The sequence below is a fragment of the Prionailurus bengalensis genome, chromosome A1 (assembly GCF_016509475.1).
Source record: "Prionailurus bengalensis isolate Pbe53 chromosome A1, Fcat_Pben_1.1_paternal_pri, whole genome shotgun sequence".
In the NCBI taxonomy this organism is placed as follows: domain Eukaryota; kingdom Metazoa; phylum Chordata; class Mammalia; order Carnivora; family Felidae; genus Prionailurus; species Prionailurus bengalensis.
In genome coordinates this window covers 27,286,740-27,308,824 of record NC_057343.1, presented here as the reverse complement: position 1 = coordinate 27,308,824, position 22,085 = coordinate 27,286,740, and the positions used below count along the sequence as shown (strand labels likewise).

The 22,085-nt window shown below is 41.8% G+C and overlaps 1 protein-coding gene across 5 annotated transcripts in view; it reads right to left on the bottom strand.

The window, feature by feature from the left end:
- Positions 1-22,085, bottom strand: part of ENOX1 (ecto-NOX disulfide-thiol exchanger 1) — a 553,951-nt gene that overhangs the window by 226,001 nt on the left and 305,865 nt on the right. For 4 of the 5 annotated variants that reach the window (XM_043579372.1, XM_043579396.1, XM_043579389.1 and 1 more), the window contains one exon: positions 20,251-20,397. The exons of the other annotated variant lie outside the window; for it this stretch is intronic. In XM_043579372.1, coding sequence (XP_043435307.1) covers positions 20,251-20,338 — 88 coding nt within the window. In that variant the 5' untranslated portion in view covers positions 20,339-20,397. The remainder of the gene's footprint in view (positions 1-20,250; positions 20,398-22,085) is intronic. 5 annotated transcript variants of the gene reach the window in all.

Below are 22,085 nucleotides of genomic sequence, written 5' to 3'. Positions count from 1 at the left end.
TGAGGAAAATTTGTGCCTACTAACCACTCTTATTTCCATTTACAAAATGCTATGTCTCCATAATACTTAGGAGGTCAGTCATTAGAGGTTGCAACAATATTTTTTAAAAAAATTATTATAGAAATGTGCGGTGCAGTCACTAGATGCTGCAACCAATGATGACTGTAGAAATGTATGGTGCGGAGAGAGGAAAGAGGAAAGATGTTACTAAGAAAGTACGAGAGAGAAGAAAACTACAGGCTGAGTCTTGAGGGATAAACAATACCTCGATAGGAAGAGAGAGGGGGAAAGCGGCAGCTCAAGAAGGAAATGATAAACCCAAATGTGTGAAATCAAGAGTGGGTGGAGGCCACTGAGCGGACGAGCTGCGTCTCTCCTCACGACCTTACATTTAAGTGGAGTTATTCAGATGCTCTTGGTCTCCGTATCTGTGTAATGACAATGCTAGTTTGTATGCCCTAAAATGTTGCTTGGATAAAGATGTCAAGGAAGTTTTAAAGTCATGCTTCCTAAGTAAAATGTTTTCCTACATAAAGATGCTAGTTTATCAACTAGAAAACTAAAGTAAGTTTTGTAAAAGACTAAAGAAATCAGGAAGGTCTTGAGAATATAAATACACATTTACTCACCAACTCACGAAATACTAAAACTCAGGTTTCACTGCTCAAAGCACAATAAAAGAAATCATTTTACTAGAAAGAAAATAAAGCACATTTTTATAGCATAGAAAGTAATCTGAAAATTCATTAGACAAGAGGCCAAAAAATATATGAAATACATACTTTAAGAGCGTTTTAAATAAAGTCATGGAGCGTAGATTTATAATGGTTTAACTAAACCATGTTAAGAATGGCAGGATTCTGTTCACAACCTTTGAGGACAGGAAGAACCGTATAATAGCCTTAATATGGATCAGTTGCAAAAAAGAAAGTCTCAATAACAACACGAAGATGACTGAACTCTTGGAAGAAAGTTACCATACAAGCCTGGTGTTCATAATAGTGAGGATAGAGAACATGAATTCTAATCAGATCCATGCCATTGACTTGTGAAAAACATTTTAAAAGTTCAGCGAAAAGGTAAGTATGCTATGAACACAGAGGTATCAACTCTAATAGAAAGGAGATTCTGAAAAATAAAATTTTGATCATATAACTCTATAGTCATAATCTTAGAAAGAAAGGGGATACCGCTACAGAAATTGCTATGTCTTTCCAAGAACTGCTCTGATGAGTTCTGATTCTACAGAAATAGAAATAAATGGAAACAATGACACAAAAGTAAAGACAATCACAAAAGTGGGAAGAATTCTCAGAAGAATGCAAGAGAGGCCTATACCCAGCAGGAATGAAATTGAACATTTTGAAAAAATACCAAAGGTAGTACATAGAACATATTTAAGCATATGTGAAGAGGGGGACAAGGACAAATAGAAATGCTTTTGGGGAAGGCCATTAAAAATGTACAACAAAGATGAAAGAACTGTTCAGTTCCCGTTTTGTGGGTCTCCCTCAGCAAGCAAAAAACCCCCATTCATTGGAAAGGGTACAATAAACCACATGGGCATGGAATTTCAGCCCAGGCGGTAGGGGCAGTGGGGAGAGGAGGGACACTAGAGACGCCATCAGATAATCTCAGAACAAGAAGCACGCGTGAGGCTGAATCCTGGAACCTACATGATACGATACTAGGTTAGACGCCACCCACTTTCCTTCCCTGTAAATCTGAGTTTGCAACTTTATTAAGCTTAGGTCAATTGACCCTGAGAACTTAGTGCAATATTGAAACTGCTCATAACAACTACTAGAATTCCAAAGAGTTGGTGTCAGTTTTGGAATGACCACTTACTATGTGACTTGGGGGAAAAAAGAGAAAGGTTGAGGGTAATCTTCACATATTAGAAGGAAAGGGAATACAGAAGGTGGATCAGATTAGTTAAGTGATACACCAAAGGATGGACTGAATACAAACAGGAAGGGATATGGCAAACCCATTTCAGGTTCATTCATTCTCTTCCCCACTGACTCAGTGAATATTTACTTAACTCCTATTGTGTCGCACGGTTTTAAGCTCTAGGTAAACAAAAATCTCAGGCCAAAGAAGACTGGCCTAGTCAGATAGGGCAATATATAAGTATGTGTGTAGACAAATGCGTACTTTAATTAAAACATGGGTTAAAATAGAGGACAGAGAGGAAGAACCAACCAACTCTCCCAGTGGAAGTGATTTCGGATTTTCTCTATGGATGACTGAAGGTGAAAACTGGAGGGATAGTAACAAGAAACAAAAAGTGTTTCAGGCATCAACAACACTATGAGCAAAGACACTCAAGTGAAGAGAACACTGCATGTACGGAAATTAGTGTTTTTGTTTGACTATAGCTTAGGCGGCAAATGGCGGGGAGTGAAGTTGAAAATATAGGTGGGGGAATGATAGGGAGTTTGATGTCCATAGGCAATGGGGCCCTAATAGAGTATTTTAAATTGGGAGTGACAGGATCAAGTGATAATTCTTAGAGTGATGTAAAAGGTAAGCTCACGGGGAGAGAAGCTTGAAGAGGTTAACCTATTCTGATATAATTACTAGGGACCAGGCCAGATACAACAGTGGCAGAGGAGATAGAGAGTGAGAGTAGATTAGATACATTTCTGCAGACAGAGAGACAGGACTTGGCGGGCAATTGGAATATGGAGGTGATGGTGCAAGAAGGTGATATTCAAAAACTATTCCCAGGTTTCTGGTTGGTGGATAAAAACGGCATTTCTGAGGCACAAGAGCAGTTAAATATTAGTTCAGCTCCAAAGGAGGAAATTGTGAGCTTTCTATAGAGTAATCAATTGTTTCCATTATTGAACTTCTATATCCAAGCATGCTGTCCCCCGGGCAGATATTGGATTCTCCTGATAGCAACGGTGCTAGCCTCTGTGTCTGGCACACAGTGATTCTTGGCCTTTGAAGGACATTGGAGTCACTCGAGGAGGTCTTTGTAAATATATCCGGACTCCACCCTCAGGTTTTTAAACCTTCAGTGCATCTGATGTGAGGTTCCAGGCATTTTTAAAAACATCTCCAAAGGACATTCTGATGTGCATCAAAATTTGACAGCCAATATAGGATACAGTCAATAAGTAACTGATGAATTAATTAGAAGAAGGAAGGAGGGTGGGGAGGCTTTCTGACGTTTTTTTTTTTTTTTTTTTTCAACCTTTATTTATTTTTGGGACAGAGAGAGACAGAGCATGAACGGGGGAGGGGCAGAGAGAGAGGGAGACACGGAATCGGAAACAGGCTCCAGGCTCTGAGCCATCAGCCCAGAGCCCGACGCGGGGCTCGAACTCACGGACCGCCAGATCGTGACCTGGCTGAAGTCGGACGCTTAACCGACTGCGCCACCCAGGCGCCCCTCTGACGTTTTTGAAGAAGCAGCTGGTTGGCCTACACTCAACTGTACGGTGTCGGTAGGAAAGTCTGCAACGTGACCTTTCATATTTTCCAATCTTAAGGATTCACGGATGTGATGCTATGGTGTCCCTGGCTTCAAGTCTTGAAGAGACAGCACTGGCTCAGGGATCACTGGTCTGCCTCAATGGATCCTTCTCACATCTCTTGTGTTATTAGCGGCCATCCTGACTTCTAGCAACACATTCTTTTTTTTTTTTTTTTAATTTTTTTTTTTTCCCAACGTTTATTTTTATTTTTGGGACAGAGAGAGACAGAGCATGAACGGGGGAGGGGCAGAGACAGAGGGAGACACAGAATCAGAAACAGGCTCCAGGCTCTGAGCCATCAGCCCAGAGCCTGACGCGGGGCTCGAACTCACGGACCGCGAGATCGTGACCTGGCTGAAGTCGGACGCTTAACCGACTGCGCCACCCAGGCGCCCCTAGCAACACATTCTTTAACTTTGTAACATTTTATGTATTTGCCCCAATGCCTGCCTCTTCTCCTAGACTGGAGATCCATGAAGGCAGGCATGCTGTTTCTTTTGCCCACTATTGTGTACCCAGCATTTACCTGGAAAAACACAGGTTATTGAGTAAATAAATGAGCAATGAACCAAATTTTTCTTACGAAAAATTTTAGGCTACATTGTGTCACTTTCAATATGCCTACAGATACAGACCTGTCCATGAGTGTATTATAGACCCAGAAAATAGTTTCAGAAATGATAAGAACACACACAGCTACAGCCAAGACGTTTTAAGATTTTTTTTTTTACCTCAAGAAAAAACATTTTGCTTCCAAAACTTCAGTATTATATAACACAGCTCCTTATATAAAATAAATCAAATTTAAAATACGGAATAAATATCTAAAAGGATGAAACAGGCCCAAGTATTGAACCTGAGAAGTATAATGTAGACCGTGGTCCTGTTTCTCATCTAGATCTAAGAAGCCTTAGCCTCAAAGTCTGATTAACCGGGGGCTTTCATATCCATTATGTGTTAAGGGTCAAGTCTGACAATTCGGTACAAAACAAATACGTGAAGGACAGGATGGGGATTCCAAAGTTCATACTAGCAGTAAAAGAAGGAGAAACAGGTGGCCAACGTGAAGATCCAGAAATGTTGAAACTCCCTACACCAATTGTGGTCAATACGCTTCTATACTTTTGAATAAACAGTGGCTGATGGTACTTACTAGAGTATTCAACTAACTCATGACATTTTGGGGCCATTTGACTGCCCTGGGGCTGAATGTGAGTCTTTTGCTTGTTTGCTTGCTTGCTTGCTGCACAAAAATGATCAAAATCAGAATTCTACTTTACCTACAATTTGCCAGGCACCTACTACCTGCTGTTACCTTCATTTACGTCAGCTCATCTAACTGTCACAACAGCAAACCAGAAATCAGAGTGACTGGAGATGTATGCCCGGAACTGGAATACTATAAAAAAGTGTCCATTAAAAAAAAAATCGCTGAAGCATCATCTTGATCCAGGTGAAAATGTATATTCTAGGTATAGAAGCACAGTTTTATTAAAATACTAAATGTAAACCTCAATCATGAGAACAACAGAGCACTATATTTTGGCTAATGATATAATTTGGTTAGTTTACTAAGGAGAAAATAATATTGTTTCCATTGACGGTACACAAAAGATATTAAAATCAGTAATAAGATATACTGACCTCATATGCCCTTTCATATGAGACACTGAGAAGGGCATAGCCCCTCTGTGGTATTCTTGCCCAAACTGTGTAGCCTCAATTTAATCATAAGAGATCAGACAAACCCGTATCAAAGATATCCTGCCAATAACTAACCAGTACTCAAAAAGTGTCACAGTTTTGAAAGAAAAAGAAAAAACGCAGAACTCTCCTATTCATTTTTTGATATTTTTGGTGTATTCAGAGCATCATTCTGAAGACCAGTTGGCAATACGTAGTATTGGATGCATAAATGTAGGCTTAAGAAACTGGAATAATTCCATATCGCATCAGGATATTAGCTACATTTTATGATGGAAATTGTTTTTATATTATTTGCAATTTTCCCTGAACAGTTATAATCAAAAGAGGATTCTCTGTTAACTACAGACTCTAGTTAACGGACTGAAAATTACCTTACACTGAGCTAAATTTACATGTCATTTCTTACAAAGGCTGTATGTCTTTCCAAATCAGTATCTGAGCTCAGATTATTAGAGTTTTGATGGTTATTTTCATTGCCCTAATAGGAAAGCGGATACACAAGAGAAGTGAAAAAAAAAAAAAGGCTGGGGGGCAGGTGGAGATTGAAGGAAGGGGGAAGGAGGAAGGAAACACTACTCCCTTAATATCACATTCATTAACCTGTGAATACTGCTAGATGCTCCGGGCTATAAGTGAGCAGCTTGTTTCTAAACAGATTTTAATTTTTAATCCAGTGGAATAGGTCAGGCGCAGGTCTCCCACCTGGAGGCCCTGGCCCAGAACCTACCTGCCCCAAGGCAGTATGGCCGGTCTGCTAGTAATGGTCTCCTTTGGGTAAATGCAATCTCCAGGCAGCCACGAGGCTTTGGGTGCTCTGATCCCAAGGACCAGTGATAAAAGTTGGATGAGATCTCACAGTAGGGTGGGTGTTTTCTCCTAAGATATTTTCTAGGAGTGAGAAAAGACATAGCCAATAAAAAACCTTTTTTTAAAGTAGGAGTAGGAAGGGGGAGATCTATGTTTGAAGTAAAATTCTAATAAAGATCAGCTTTACTACTTAATTAAAATTGGGTAGAGGCATCTATGTTGGCCCAAGCGCGATGTTCGCAAGACAAATACTCCGACCCGCTGAAGATCTCCTGGGGAATCAAACGTGTAAATGGAGGGGGAACTGAACAGAGCAGTCCCCAGGGCGTCCACACATGGGGCTAAAACAAGCAAAGATGAACAGAATCTGACTGATTCCCAAGCTCTTCACAGACCTCAGATTAGTGCAGCAGGTCTCAGCTGTCCGTGAAAATGAGAACGCATTTTAAAAGCTGCATTTGAATTTTAAAGGTACTCAACATTTCTGCATTGTTTACTGAGAAAGGTCAACACTCCCGGTGTTTTATTTATGTGCGGCAGAACCCCAGTCTACAAGCACTAGGTTTGCCACATGGCATTTGCTGAGAATGTGTTAAACACATGGTTCCAGAAGCTAGAATATTATTTTTCCAACCAGCGAGTGCATTATTAAAGAACTGTGCCCTCTGCTGTGAGACAGAACAGGAGGCAGTGGTGGCCCTGTGCTCTGAATGCAAAGGGACACCGACTGAGTCACTCCCTATCAACTCTCACAGCTACAACATCAGACCCTGTCTCTTTTCAACTCCCATGTGGCCCTATCAACTCTCACCACTACAACATCAGACCCTGTCTCTTTTCAACTCCCTTGTGGCCAATCTAGAAAAAAAAAAAAAGAAAGAAAGAAAAATGGAAACATCTAAATAAAACTCATATAAAACCTCAGTGCTAAGCACAACATCTTTGGTTCTTTGGGCGACCAGCATCTCAATTTTGGATCTGCACAAACGTTCATTTGGATCTGTCCCCATTTCTTCCTGCAGATCAAAGGTATGATATACTGACTCCTTCCAATAAGATTTGTGTTAAAATCAGGAAACGCCCATGCAGGAAATTTTTTATTAACTGAACCTGAAATAATACATAATACATACCACTTTTATGACAGTAAGAAAAGTTATTCACTGTAGTTAGAGTATCTGTTGTATAAATTTAAAATCTTCTCAGGAGTAAGTCCAGTGTTTTAAATAGACTATAGAAAAGCATGAAATTAATCCCAGATGAGTTGTGACTGGAATACAGGGGCGCCTTTATCATTCTAGGAAAAATACTTCTCTACAACAGGCAAATTCCCTGATAAATTCAGTAATTATCCTTTTTACGTAAATATTTTTTGCTTGGAAAAGAAATGTTCTCTTCAAACTATTCCCTTAGTGCATTTTTTATAGATAATTTGGTTTACATACATTAGATTTACATACAAATTATTCCAGTGTAGTCTTCTACGTAAAGCAAAGTGAATCTGTGACTAACATTCCTACCCTATTCTGACGTGGTAAGCAAATCAATGACCAGTATCCTCATGGGCGTAAGTACTGTATGCCTAGCTTTATATAACACTCTCCTCTTAAAAGAATATAAAAAAAACTTAACACTTTGGGAACTTCAGGAAATTTCAGAAGACCACGGGTTTTAAAGTACACTTTTATTTGATACATTTTCGTAAACCTCAGAATTCTTACGTGAAAAGAGTTGACACTGAGGGCACCTGGGTGGCTTAGTTGGTTAAGCGTCCGGCTTTGGATCTCGGTTCAGGTCATTGTCTCACAGTTCGGGAGTTTGAGCCCTGCGTCGGGCTTTGTGCTGGCAGCACGGAGCCTGCTTGGGATTCTCTCTCTCCCTCTCTCTCTCCTCCGCCCCTTCCCTGCTTGCTCTCTCTCAGAATAAATAAATAAACTTAAAAATCGTTTACAAGAGTTGATGCTGCCATAATTTCATCCAATCCCCTACATATGTATGAAGCTCATCCACTATCCTCTGAGCAGGTGACACGAGACAAATCAGGCACGGTCTGTGGTTCCTGCTCTTCGAAGAGCCCACAGCCGGGCTGGCAGGACAGACACATAGATAAGTGGTTGTAATGTACTGGGACTGTCTTCCAGTGGTAGGAATAAAATGCTCTGGCAGTACAGAATAGAGAGTGAGGATTCTGGAAGGGGACATGGGGGGGGGTGGGCAGAGGCTCAGCAGAGGAGATGACATTTGAGCTAGGTCTTAAAGGATGAGTAAGATTAGACCAGGCAGCAGACGAGAGCATTCCAAGTTGGAAGAAACAAATAAGCCCATACATGCCAAGTTTTAAAAATCAGACTTTTACAAGTGTTTCACTTCAAAAAGAGTTAAGGTTGCAAAGCCTAACATGAAATGAGATCACAAACTGGATGGTTTCTTTCTCACCAGCCTGCCCTTCTCCCATGCGCCCTAGATCTTTAAGAAGTACGCGTAATAAGGGGCAGAGGACTGACAGTCACTCGGCATGAACAGAGAAAGTGAGAATCTTTCCGTAACAGAAACAAGACACGGAGCCAGCGCTATAGGCCTGTGAGGAGAGGTGCTACCACTGAAAAGAGAAAAGGTGTACTGCAATAATCATACCTTTTCGGTCTACTAAAAATGCAAGTTCATCTCTTCAAGAAAGCGGGTCTGCTATATTTGATGAAATGGTAGGGTACAAAAGTCTCTAAAGAAGTTATCAAACTCTCACACCCAAAAAACAAAGAATCCAGTGAAGAAATGGGCAGGAGACATGAACAGGCACCTTTCCAAAGAAGACATCCCGATGGCCAACTGACACATGAAAAGATGCTCAACATCACTCATCATCAGGGGAATACAAATCAAAACCACAATGAGATATCCCCTCACACCTGTCAGAACGGCTAAAATGTACAACTCAGGAAACAACAGATCTTGGTGAGCATGTGGAGGAAGGGGAATACTTTTGCACTTGTTGGTGGGAATGCAAACTGGTGCAGCCACTCTGGAGAATAGTATGAATAGTATGAACAGCGTGAAGGTTCCTCAAAAAATTAAAAATAGAACTACCCCCACGACCCAGCAATTGCACTACAAGGTATTTATCCAAGGGATACAGATAATGCTGTTTGGAGGGGGCACATACACCCCCATGTTTATAGCAGCAATATCAACAATAGCCAAGGTACGGAAAGAGCCCAAATGTCCATCGAATGATGAATGGATAAAGAAGATGTGGTATGTATGTACACACACACACACACACACACACACACACACAATGGAATATCTTGGCAATCAGAAAGAATGAAATCTTGCCATTTGCAACAACACGGATGGGACTAGAGTGTATTATGCTAGGCGAAACAAGTCAGTTAAATAAAGACAAATATCATATGACTTTACTCGTATGTGGAATTTAAGAAACAAAAGAGATGAACACAGGAGAAGGGAAGGAAAAAATAAGATAAAAACAGAGAGGGAGGCAAACCATAAGAGGCTCTTAAATAGAGAGAACTGAGGGTTGCTGGAGGGGTGTTAGGTGGGGGGGGGTGGGCTAAATGGGTGATGGGCACTGGGAAGGGCACTTGGGATGAGCACTGGCTGTTTTGTATGTAAATGATGAATCAGGAATTCTACTCCTGAAACTAATACTACATTACATGTTGACTAACTTGAACTTAAATAATGAAAACAAGGGTCTGTGAAGAAAAAAGCCTCCAAAGTGCTGTCACCTACAGGGTCTGTAAGAGTTCGGCTCTGTGCTAGGACCTATTGGCCAGCAGGGAGGAGAGTAAGGAGAAATGAAGAATTTCCTTTCAGGGATTTAGTCACACTGGCACCTTGAGCGGAGGTGAAGCCTTCACGTTTTGTATCATGTCCCTCTTCTGCACCAGAGGGGACGGTGAGGGGGGAAAGCAAGGTCGGGCAGACCTGGAGAGGGAAAGCAGTTCTGAGAAGTCCCCGTCATTAGCTGGGTTCTACACAATGGCGCTAAGTCCAGAGGATTCGAGTGCTCAAGGGAGAATGGCTGGTTAGTGGCCGAGAGATTAAGAAGAGGACAGGAGGGGCGCCTGGGTGGTGCAGTCGGTTAAGCGTCCGACTTCAGCCAGGTCACGATCTCGCGGTCCGCGAGTTCGAGCCCCGCGTCGGGCTCTGGGCTGATGGCTCAGAGCCTGGAGCCTGTTTCCGATTCTGTGTCTCCCTCTCTCTCTGCCCCTCCCCCGTTCATGCTCTGTCTCTCTCTGTCCCAAAATAAATAAACATTGAAAAAAAATTTTTTTTTTAAAAAAGAAGAGGACAGGACTTTGCTGGGTTTTCAGCGGGCCCAGAAGCTAACTACACCAGAGTTTAAACACCTGAGGGAAACTTAGTTAGCTAGAACCTAAACACAATAGGTAACATTTTGCTTATTCCCATTTTAGGAAATGAAGCTAATTCATTCATATTTCACGTACGTGTGAGTGCATGTGTGTGTGCACCTGTGTGTAACAGACAGAAGGGTTAAACACAAAAACTGTCTGGTTTGGGTTGTTTACTTTTCTTTGAGCCATCTATAAGTAGAGTCAAGTTGTAGGAAGAATATATTTAGGAAGACATGCGTTGGAGATGTCTTCTTTTATTCTTTATTATTCCCTATACAAACGAAGGCAGCTTCTGAGAGCTGAGACCCTGACTCCTTAGCCCCATGTGACCTTCATGCTTCCGCCCCAGGTGTGCAGGCTGTGAGACACGGTGCAGGGCTGCTGTGGGCTCACGAGGCAGGGCTTGGACTCTGGCTTCCAGTTTTGGGTCTGCTGCTAACTTACTGCATGAACATGGGCTGGTCACAGTTTTCGCAGGTAAAAAGGAAAAGCCAGCATTTGCATTTTCGATGCTTTTCACGGCTGTTTCCTCTTCCAATGCTCTCTGATTCAGTAGCACGACATTATGTTATAGAAATGTTTTCATCCTCCTGGGTTTTATATATTCACATTGTAGAGCCGCTGTAATAATAACAATGCCCCATCTAGTGTCAAAACAGGGAATACTGGTACAGGAGTCCGCAGTGAGGACCAGAGCTTGAGGGTGCAGCGTGGCCGTTGGCAGGAAGGCTGCCCGGGTGGTCTTCGTTAGATCCCACTGACCCACCTTGGTGACATGGGACATTTTTGAAAAGACTTGGTTTTGCAACTTTGAGGTGTGATGTACGACACAAGCACAATGGGGCTTGTAGTAAGGTTGCACAGAATCATCTTTCCTATCATTTTTACTGGCAGCTACGGCTGGCCGTGGACACAGAAGAGCCTCAGGAGATGGCCATCAGAAGGCAGTACCTTCCTCATGGAAGACGAGAAGAGCTTCTGGGCGTGCCGTGCACCATCCAGCCACATTCTGGCAGCTCGTTGAGATTTTCGCAGACCAAAATCTGGGAGCTTGGCAGGGTTTCAATGGCTTCACCTTTCCCTTTTCATTTCTTTCTTTCCAAATGCTCCCACAAGGAAAGCACGTCTGATCATTAACATGCTCTTGGAACACCCCAGGTTGTGCACCATCCTGTCCTTCTTCTGACTTGGTACCATCTCACAGTAAAGACGGCAAGGGAGGGAACCGACACAAATACCGGGACGATGCACGCGTCATTTAAACCAACCATCCTCCTCCCCACGTGCTGAACCCTCCTGTGCATCTTTTTCTCCACGAAGCACAGGGGCAATTTAGTTTTTACATCACCGTGTAAAAATCGCTTTGTTTTCTAACCTGCCTCCCTCTCAGACGCCAGGTCCGTTCAGCGGAATACTTGCGCTGTATCTACTGCATGCCAGACGCTGTCTTAATGATGTCTGGGCTGAGAGAACATAATGAGCCCGAACGCAGAAATTCTCCATCATGCTGCCTCTCCTGCCCACAGCCCTGTGACCTAGATTACTAGAAGCACGTTTCACGTCTTGTGACCAAGTTCTCAGCGGCAGAGGCTTTCCTTCTTGCTTATTATACTTAAGCCTGATTCTCTTGATGGTTGAACCCCTCCCAGCGGATGCTTACCCTTCAGAATTCTCAAATACTGGCTGGGCTGGCAGCTGTAACAACTCACCTGCCCCGTTCACCGGCTTTGATCTCTTCTCACTAAACCGCTTGCTTCTCTGTGACCTCCATCACTGGTCTGCCTTCAGTCCTTACCTTCCAGCCAGTCACTAGGACTTCTATGATTTACTAGCCCAACTCAGCTTCTGCCTCACCCTGCACCCTGGCTTTCCGGATTAATCTGCCCCCGCTGTGATCCACATTCCCAAACTCACTTGAGTCTAGGCTGTGCCAAATTGTCCTTAACTCCACAGCTCCATATTCCTGGTCTACGATCTTCACGCCCATCCTGAGAATGGTGTGTCCTTTGACTGCATTCAGAGTGAGGATCTGTGTTCAGTCCCAGTGATCTCCATTCAGGTCTGGCAAGCTGTGGTAGCCTTGAGTACAACTACTACCTGCTAACCAGCACTCCAGAGGCTCAAATGGACAACTGGCAAAGGAGATTTGCCTCGGAGGGCTACTGGAAGACAGTGATCTTCGATAAATGCCGAAGAAAGAAGACATCTGGAATATTCTCTGAACATCAAGGCTGGTGCCTGGGGACTCAAAAACCTTCTGACAAGTTATGTAAAGACACCTTGAAAATAACAAGTGGTAAATGTTTGGAGTTATGAGTGGATACTGGAAGATCCTTCAGGTTAAAGAATCTACCGATATCCCCAGGGTCCAGCACAGTGCCTGGCATATAGTGGAGTTGATAAGTATTTGTTGAATTAAAATCACTTTGTTGAGAAAAGTATGTCAAAGGCACTTTTGGAGGATGTCTAAATTTCCCAGGAATCTAGATGCAGTAGGACCTCTTAAGATGCCCAGAGAAAACTATCAGATCGGTTGGACCCCTCAATCTACAAGCTACAGAATTCTTCAGGCACTAGAGTCTGTGAATCTACACCAGGGGTAAGAACCACCACAAGAGAGGAGTAGGAACTCTTCTGTGACCTAATTTACATTTCTCTGCTAGGATCTTCTATACCTTCAGTTTTGGCCCGAGATGCAAGAGAGCCTTCCGGACGGCTACTTACTCATAAGTAAAAGTAGAAAGCTGGGTTTGGCCATGCACCTCTGATGTCTGAAAACACCTATCAGCATGAAACAGCCAGCTACGGGCCCTCTAATGGAGCCCAACAGAGTTGCCAAAACAGCTGGATGGCAACGGGCCTAGAATGTGATGTTCTTAGTGAATGGTGTAAAGTTCGTGGTTTAGAACACTTAATTTTTTGTTGTAGTTGAAGCTCTCCAGAAGTGCAGGGAACAGGATCCTTAGGTCATTCAAGGGTGCAAGATTTTCAAAGTATATTAGAATGTGTTAATGCTCACTTCACAGAAAATATAAAGCATCCATTTTTAAACTACGCAGAGCAATCAAAGCTTTTAATTGAGCAGAAAAACACACACAGATATAGCAATGTTTAGTCCTCGCTGTCCCTTCTGACAGACATCTTCAGAGATAAATTTCCACAATGGATGCTTCAATTAAGACGGTAATATTTATTGAAAGGTAAACCATAAACGCATAGCCACTTGAAACACTATTGAACAAAAGTAATTTACACTACAGCTGGTGCACTGCATTTGAGCCCTGCTTTGATTTTATCAGCATTTGTCAATTAATCAACGTGAACCTTGTAAAACATGTTCTCTTGTTAGCGGAAACAAGCAATCGCTTGCAGACTTTGAAGGAAAGGTCGTTTAATAATTTGCTAATTGTGCAAAGATAGATTTAAATTTAAAAAGAAAGGTAAACTCCCATTAGCACTGTGCATACGGTATGACTTTAACCTTGCTAACTTAAATGTGGTCAATGGGTCCATTTTTGTTTTTAACTGAATAGCAGAGAAAGATTAAGACAGGAAAAAAAAAAGTAACTTCAGGTTTTTAAATTTAAGAAACTATTTGTTGTCACTTCTGCCGATTCAAAAGAGTTGTTAGCCTTGAGGGTATGGTTATAAATAAATCAACTATATTTCCTTGGCAAAAAAAAAAAAGGAAAAAAAGGCAAAGCAAAAGAAACAGAAAATAAGAGCCGTGCAGTGGCAATGTTCCGTTTCTTTCTTTTTTCTTTCTTTCTTTCTTTTTTCTTTCTTTCTTTCTTTCTTTCTTTCTTTCTTTCTTTCTTTCTTTCTTTCTTTCTTTCTTTCTTTCTTCCTTCCTTCCTTCCTTCCTTCCTTCCTTCTTTTCTTTCTCTCTCTCTCTCTCTCTCTCTCTCTTTCTTTCTTTCATTCTATTTGCCTCCACTCATCCTTCATTCTGCTGGATGAGATGTCAGCTCCTGCTTCTAACTGCTGGTTCATTTTAAGTTCAGTAAGTGAGGAAGAACTTGAGTCCAGCTCTCTCCAGAAAATCCACGCCTGGGCACACTCCCCAACACCCTCCCACCCTCCCTGCCAGCAACCAAGAGAGTGCTTCAGTTTCCAGACCACCACCACCAAGGACTCTGTGGTCACCCACAGCACTCCACGAAGTTTCAAATGGGCAACATACCTCCGGGAGCAATGTCTACACTGGGGTCTGCAGGGCTGAATCGAGAAATCCGCACCATCTTAAAGGTGTAAGTGAGGCTGAAGAGGAGATGGCGCGCCTCGAGGCGTTTGTAGGCTAAGAATTTTGTATGGAGCTCACAGGGACATTTGTGGAATGGATATGGGTCTTGCCAGACCCAGTCTGGGCAAACTGCTCTGCTGCAAAGCTCCTTTTATAAGAGTTAGGAGGCCCAGGTTGCTCTCTGCCTGCTCAAACTGGCTTATCAATCCATTCCATTCCATTCTGTTCTCTGTTCTAAATAAGTCATTATTTCAGGCGCATTTCCCTAAGCAGATGCAAACACTCTTTTCCAGTGTGAGACTCCCTTGGGCAAATTAGGTTTCTTGGAAAAGGGTCAAGGAGCAATCAAACAAAATACCTGCTGAGAAACAAGCATGTGGTTTCAGGGGATGCCATCAGTCACGCAGGCCGCGAGTCAAATTTTAGGCGCTGCCTGGGCAGCAATGTTGAATTTGATAGGGTCGGTGATGGGGAGCAAACTTCTGATAGCTGCAGCCAAAGTTTCTTTTTGTGGTCATAACCAACAGGTTTATTTGTTTCCAGTTTTATTGAGGTGGAATTGACAGGGAAAAAAATTGTACAAATTTAACATATTCATGCATGTTATATATATTATATATATTATATATATTTTATATATAGTGAAATGATTACCACAATAAAGTTAGTTACCACATCTATCACCTCACATAGTCACCTTTGTGTGTATGTGGTGAGGATTTAGATCTTATGGAAATAAAACGGATAGTCATAAGATAATGGAAAATTTCCTTGTCGAATATTTCTAATTAAATGCTGCTAATCAAATTCCAATTTCTTAATTACACTGTAGTATAACTTTTATAAGGAAAAAGTTACCATCAAACTGCTGTCTTCTTTTCTCATCATCTTATCTGACAAATGTGGGATATTTCTGAAATAAATGCTCATTATTTTTTTTTTTCTTTGAGTCATAGGGAGAAAAGTCCCTTTTATATTCTTTTAATATGTACTTTTATTAACTTCAGCTTCAGATAGCTCACGTCCATATATCAAGATTCTTTTCAAAATAGAAGCGATAAGAGGCAAACGCAAACGTGGGAAGGAAAGCAGCTCGGGGACATACTAGCTGCTCCCCGGCACCAGTTACTTCGACCTAAAACACATATACCATAGTTTGAAGCCACTACGAAAAACGAATGGATGCGGATGGCAGGTTTTCATTTGTTTCCCTGACATTCTGTAAATAAGTTTGTGTGTTTCAATTCAAACGGTTCCATTATCTTGGAGGTCTTAATCATTTGTAATAGCAGTCTCTGAAGTGTTCAAAGCTTGTGCTTAAGGAGCATTATCGGCATTTAACGTAGTTATACTACCTTCAGCAGATTTACAACTTCGTTCATGGTTATCCTTGATCATCTTTATTTAGAAGTAAGTTCAGGCTGATGAGATGGCTTAAGCATCCTTTGATGTTTCAGCTTATTAGTTGTGCCCTCAGAACATCTTGTTCTGCTGGCCACCCTCATACTCTTCAAATGGAACTACCATTGGTAAGGTGAAGAGGGGAACGGTGGCCAGTGGCACGAAAACGAGAAAACGCAATTAAAAATGGCAGCCTTGTTTTAAAATATACACGAGGTATTTTGGTTTTACTCAGGTATGGGGAGGCCAACATTTTAGGAGATGCTTGCCGGTGAAAAGACAGTCTGCTGTTTACTCTTCCCAGGAGGAGAGGGGCACACAGGGCCAAGACAGACCATGCAGGGCCACTTCGGGAAGCACCAGGGTCAGTTGGAATAAGGGAATTGTTGGTCAGAGGGAATAAGGGGGGAGAGAGGGCAACAAACTTTTTTGCGTGGTTTCTGCAGGAAAGCAAAGTGGGTTCTGTGGTCTAGGGTTGGTTCCAAATTGTCCAGTACCTGGCCCCGGGGTGATTTAGGGCAGGGGGTGGGGGGGTGGGGGGGTAGGGGATAATGTTCTGGATTGCGTTTGAGAGCCTGATTAAAGGAGGCCTGTGGGGGGTGAGGACTTAGGATTGCTTGATCTGCATATCGAAAGGGTGTTCCTAGGCCAACTGTTTGATATCTGCAGGAATTAGCTAACCCTGCAAGGACAGGGCCTCCCCTAAGAACTTCAAGGCCCCAAGATGTCAAAGTATCATAAAATACAGAAAATAAGAAACATGATGAATGCAACTCTGTCTAAAACACTGCTATAAGAAGCATAAAAATAGAGCTTTGCAGACTCTACTGTGCATAATAATCACTAGGGTATTTTGTTAAGCTACATTCTGATTCATTAGATCAGGTTGGGTGTGAGACTTTGCATTCCTAATGCAAAGTGCTGCTGGGACCACACTTTGAGAAGTTAGGGATAATAATATCTCTAAAGTCCTCCCTCTAGGTCACCTTCTGCGGAGAAAAGGGAAGGACTTAACATTTACTGAACCCTGCTGTGATCCAGACATTTCTAGGCACTGAATATTCAGACTTTATCTTGATTCATTGGGACAACATTTTCTGCTCACAGGAAAAATGATCCCAATTTTATAAGTAACAGAACTGAGGCTCCGGGTGGTTCAGTAACCTGCCTTGGGTCACTTTGCTAAAAGGAAGAAGATATGAATGCATCTGACCTAAAAAACTTTTTTTTTTTTGTCCCATCACAACAGAAGTACAGATGGTACACGCTGATGGAAAATAAAGTCTCTGCTGGTAAAGGCTTCATAAAATATAAAGTCCATGGACTTGAATCACGGGACATTTACAACTTGACTTCTGAGAAGAGGGGAAATTCCAAATGGTGTTCATTACCTTAGGACCAGAAATAAATAAGTAAATAACTTATATTTTATTATAGCTATTTGAGAAATACTTCAAACGGGATTCTCTATTAAACTGGGGTTTTTAAGAAGTGTTGCACGTACATGGTAAGATATATGCAACAGAAGTCGGTCTTCCTCCCATGTGCCCTTAGTTCTATGACTCAGATATAACTACTGTTAAGTTTGTGTAGTGTTCTAGAAATTCTGTACAAATAATAACATTCTGTACAAATAATATACTTTTTTATACAAATTCATTCAGACAGTTATTTTAAGGCCCTGGGGGGAAGAGCAATAAATAAAACACATGAAAGTCCTCCCTCCAGGAGGGAATATAGACCATAAACAAACAAGGAAAATATATGGCACGTCAAATAGGGATAAATGCCAATGGAGAAAAAGTGGGAGGGGAGATGCTTACACTTATAAATGCAGTGGTTAAGGAAGACCTCGTTGAAAAGATGGTATCTGTGCGGTAAAGACATGAAGGAGGTCATCCTATTCCACACTGACTTTTCCCTTCAGCACCATATGTTAAAGCCCTCACCACATCGGAACTGAACAGGTCTACCTCATTCTCCTTAACGACTCCATCGTATTCCACTGTTTGCATCTATGAATGTTTTGGATTAATCCTGTTATGTAATTTGTTAAGATGATCCTTGAAGTGGTTATAAAAAGATCTGGGGAATGTGGTATAAAGCCTGATGAAGTAGAAAGGGGTTTAAGTTAGGTGTGAAAAACTGTGGATGCAAGTCCTAGTGGGCCACTGGCCCCAAGAGATCATGTTATCATTGAGTATTTCTAGAATGCCTTTTTTATGTTAGTGGTCTGGCCTCAAGAGAGGGTCTCCCTTTTCCTGTCACATCTTAGCCTCTGCTAGTGTCCGTCAGGCACAGGGTGATGTCTAGAATCTTCTCTAGCTGGGGGTCAACGTGACACACTGCTCGCAATTTTCCTCAATGCTAGGCTACGTGTAATCCTCGTAGAGTCAAAGAAAAACACCCTCCAGGTGACACGTTTTATACATCCCCCACAAAGGAAGCATTAGCATAAATTTTAGGGAGCAGTTAACCCCCTGGGTTCTGAACACAATCTTCCCCTTTAGGAGAAAGCTCATAAGCTTTCTTAAAACAAAAGCAAACAAAATCCCTACCTACCAGTAATATTTATTTAGGTAGATGCAGATGTTTAACTATGGGCCATATGACTGAACAGATTTCACATTTAATGAAAGATTAATTTATTCATTTAATTATTATCTGAGGCAGTACCTGGATTATGTCAGCACTCTGCCAAGCTCTGTAGGAGGAATAAATATCAGCGCAATATGGCTCCCGCCCTTGTCACCTTCTAGCCTTTGAACAAAGACAGGACAAGTAAAACAAAACAAAACCAAAGCATGATTGTGGTAAGTGGTGCCAAAGACAATACGACGAGAATTAAAACGAAGGGGAGAATGCTATGATCCAGAGCCCCTCTAAGACCCTCAGAGAGGAATCGGAGCCAAGATCCAAAACAGGTAGGCAGAAGGTAGAACAAGGGAACTTTGGGAATGGGTGAGCATGTGTGTGGATATGTGTGGGAGGAAGGGGAGCAAAGGCCCAGTGAAGGGAAATACAGGTGTTGTAAAGGTACCTTGCAGTGGCTCTGGAGAGCTTAAAAGCAGAGTGTGGGGCTCGGAGGACAGGCAATGCTGGTTGCAGTGAGAGCAGTCCAGGGTCCTAAAGCCCCTACGCTTTGTTATTAGATGTGGGATCAGTAAACTAGTTCTGAAAGATATCCGAAAAAAGCACCATCAACGCCTTCTTCTGTTTTTGTTGTTGCTTTTTTGATATATGGGGGGTGGAGGTGGGAGGGTGAGGTTGTACACTTGGGTTTTACAACCTCTGTTTCTGATTCAGGTAGTTTTTAAAACCAACTTAATACCTATCAAAATAATGTATGCCTACAGTTTAAAAAAGCAAATAGGGCTATTGTTGTACTCATAAAGGCCTATAACTAAAAACAGAAATCCCCTATGCCACCTGTCCCATCACCCCTTCCTACTCCACAGACGAGACCACCTTTTTGTTTGTTTTTATTATGAAAGTTATTTGCCAGAATGAGCTTGCTATACAGGTAAGACTTTTGCCCCACCTGGTTAGTTACTCTCAGTTTGATAAATCTATGGGCTTGTCCAGAGGACAGAGGCTGACCAGTAACTAACCCATCACATCCCACAAGGAGGTTAAATCCTGTCATGGGAGAGAAAACTATTTTCAACTTCCAATTCAGATATTTAATTCCATATATTTAAATAACATGCACATACTGGTATCTCTTAAATTGTAATTTAAGAAATGAAAAAAAATTATCATCCTTATCCCATCACTACCTCTTGACATGCTTCTTCCCCCATCCCTCCAGTATGTTAAAGTATTAAGTTGGGGCTAAATCAAAATTCTGTTTACAGAATTACAAAATGTGTTTATAAGGTTTACATTGTTAGGACTATATAATAATTGTTTACTACACATGTAGGGTAAGAATACACTTCCTATCTTGTTCAATATTTCGTTTTTCTTGGTGGCCTTTTTTTCTTTCTTTGTGTGTGTGTGTGTGTGTGTGTGTGTGTGTGTGTGTGTGTGTCTGTGTGTGTGTGTGCACCTATTACAGCTCCTGAACTTTTCAAAGGAACTTTAAAAGCCCTATTAAACCGTTTTGTTTTTGTTTTTGTTTTCATGATCAAAGCCATTAGTTTATCTGTCACATCTATTCTTCCCTCAAGGGGCCGCCCATCTAGACCATCTGGTCTAGCGCTTTCCCAGGCCAGCTGCCCACCTGTTGTCCTGGGGCTTCTTTTTAACACCATCTTGCGAAATCCCTGCGCCTCTCGCCTGTGTTGGGTCCCCCGTTTCCTGGATCCCATGGTTTCCTCTTTCTTGGTTTACATCCTCATTTTTGTAGAGCACATTCTCTAGTAGCTTCCTGAGAAAAGTACATGGGAGGTAAATTCGTTGAGACCTTCCTTGAGTGTCTGAAAATGTCTTAATTCTACTCTGGTGCTTGCTAGTTTAGCTTGTAATTGAATTCTAAGTAAAAAGTCATTTCCCTCAGAATTCTGAAGGCTGAATTGTCTTCTAGCTTCCAGTATTGTGCCTGAGGAGTCTGGTGACATTGGTATTCCTGATCTGTTATATATGACCTGTCTTATTTCTCTGGAAGGTTTTGGAATCTTCTTTGTGATCCCTGATGTTCTAAAATCTCAGACTAAAGAATTTCAACGATTCTTTATCCATTCTTATCCATTGTTCTGGACCCTTAAAATATGGAAATTCCTTATTGTTCCACTTGAAATTTTTCTTGCATTATTTTTTAAGACTTGTCTCCTCACCATTTTCTTCTGTTTTCTCTTTCTGGAACTCCTATGATAAAATGCTGAACCACATGGACGGATCCACTATATTTCCTACCTTCTTTTCCCTCTTCCCCTACTGACCATTTTTGTCTGCTAAGCTACTTCCGAGAAAGTTTACTTGACTTTATCTTCTGCATCTCTGAATAAGTTTTTTTTTGTTCTGTTTTTTTTTTCATTCCTTTATTTTTTATTTTATTTTTTTACTAAGTTTAATTTCTAGGAGCTCTTATTTTTGGACTGTTCCTTTTTTATAGGATGCACTTTTTATTTCGTGTGCTCTCATCTTTCTAAAGATACTTAGGTTTTTAAAAGTTTTTCTTCTACTTCTGAATTATCTATATTTTCATTGAGTGGCTCCCAACTTCTCTCTCTGTTTTGATCTCTATATTTTATTCTATATTTTATGTTGGGAGCTATACTCAAATATCTGGTGACTCTATTTATATTTAAGGCTCACACACACACGTACATACATGTACACACACACACACACACACACACACACACACACACCTGGGAACATGGAGTCCCTAAAAGACTGACTAGAAGCCTCAAGTGGGGTCAGGGCATTTTTATTATCTGGAAGGCATCCTTGTGAGGTAGCCAGGTGAGGGACCCAGCCATTTTGATGAGGACTCCAAACGTCACTCAGATCATTTCTCAGGTTGTTCAGTTTCTCTAGATCAGAATCCTTCAAACTCTTGCCTAAAGAGCCTGTCCCTGGCTCTGGGTGCTCTGGAGCTATGCTCTGGAAATAGTCCAGGAGGGTCTAACCTGCCGTCTATGGAGTTTCATTTAATTCCTCTGGCTTCACCTCTCCATCCTGGGTCTTGCTTCCCTGAGTCCAGCACATCTCTGATTCACTTTAGCCCAAGCCTATGCCTCAATCTTCCGGCACAGATGGAGAACTGTAGTGACAATGTGATGCAGGCAGAGGAACACAGTCTCACAACTCCCTATATACTACCTTCCACCAATGACTGCTACCTATTCTGTAACTCCTGTGACCAATCCCCTTTTGTCTCATCTTCACACCCTTCCATGCCTCCCCAGGGCCCTGCAGAATGAATTCGCAGGCTTCTCTCAGTGTGCCTCAGTTCCCGCTCCCCCGTCACTGTGCCATCTTCCCCAAATCTGCTGATATCTCTCATTTAACAGCATCTCCTCCTTGGTTTGGTCTCTCTTGCTCTCGTTCTCTGGTTTTTTTTTCTGTAGTTTTTTTGATTTCAGGGAGATGCATGGAATAAAAAGGTATGAA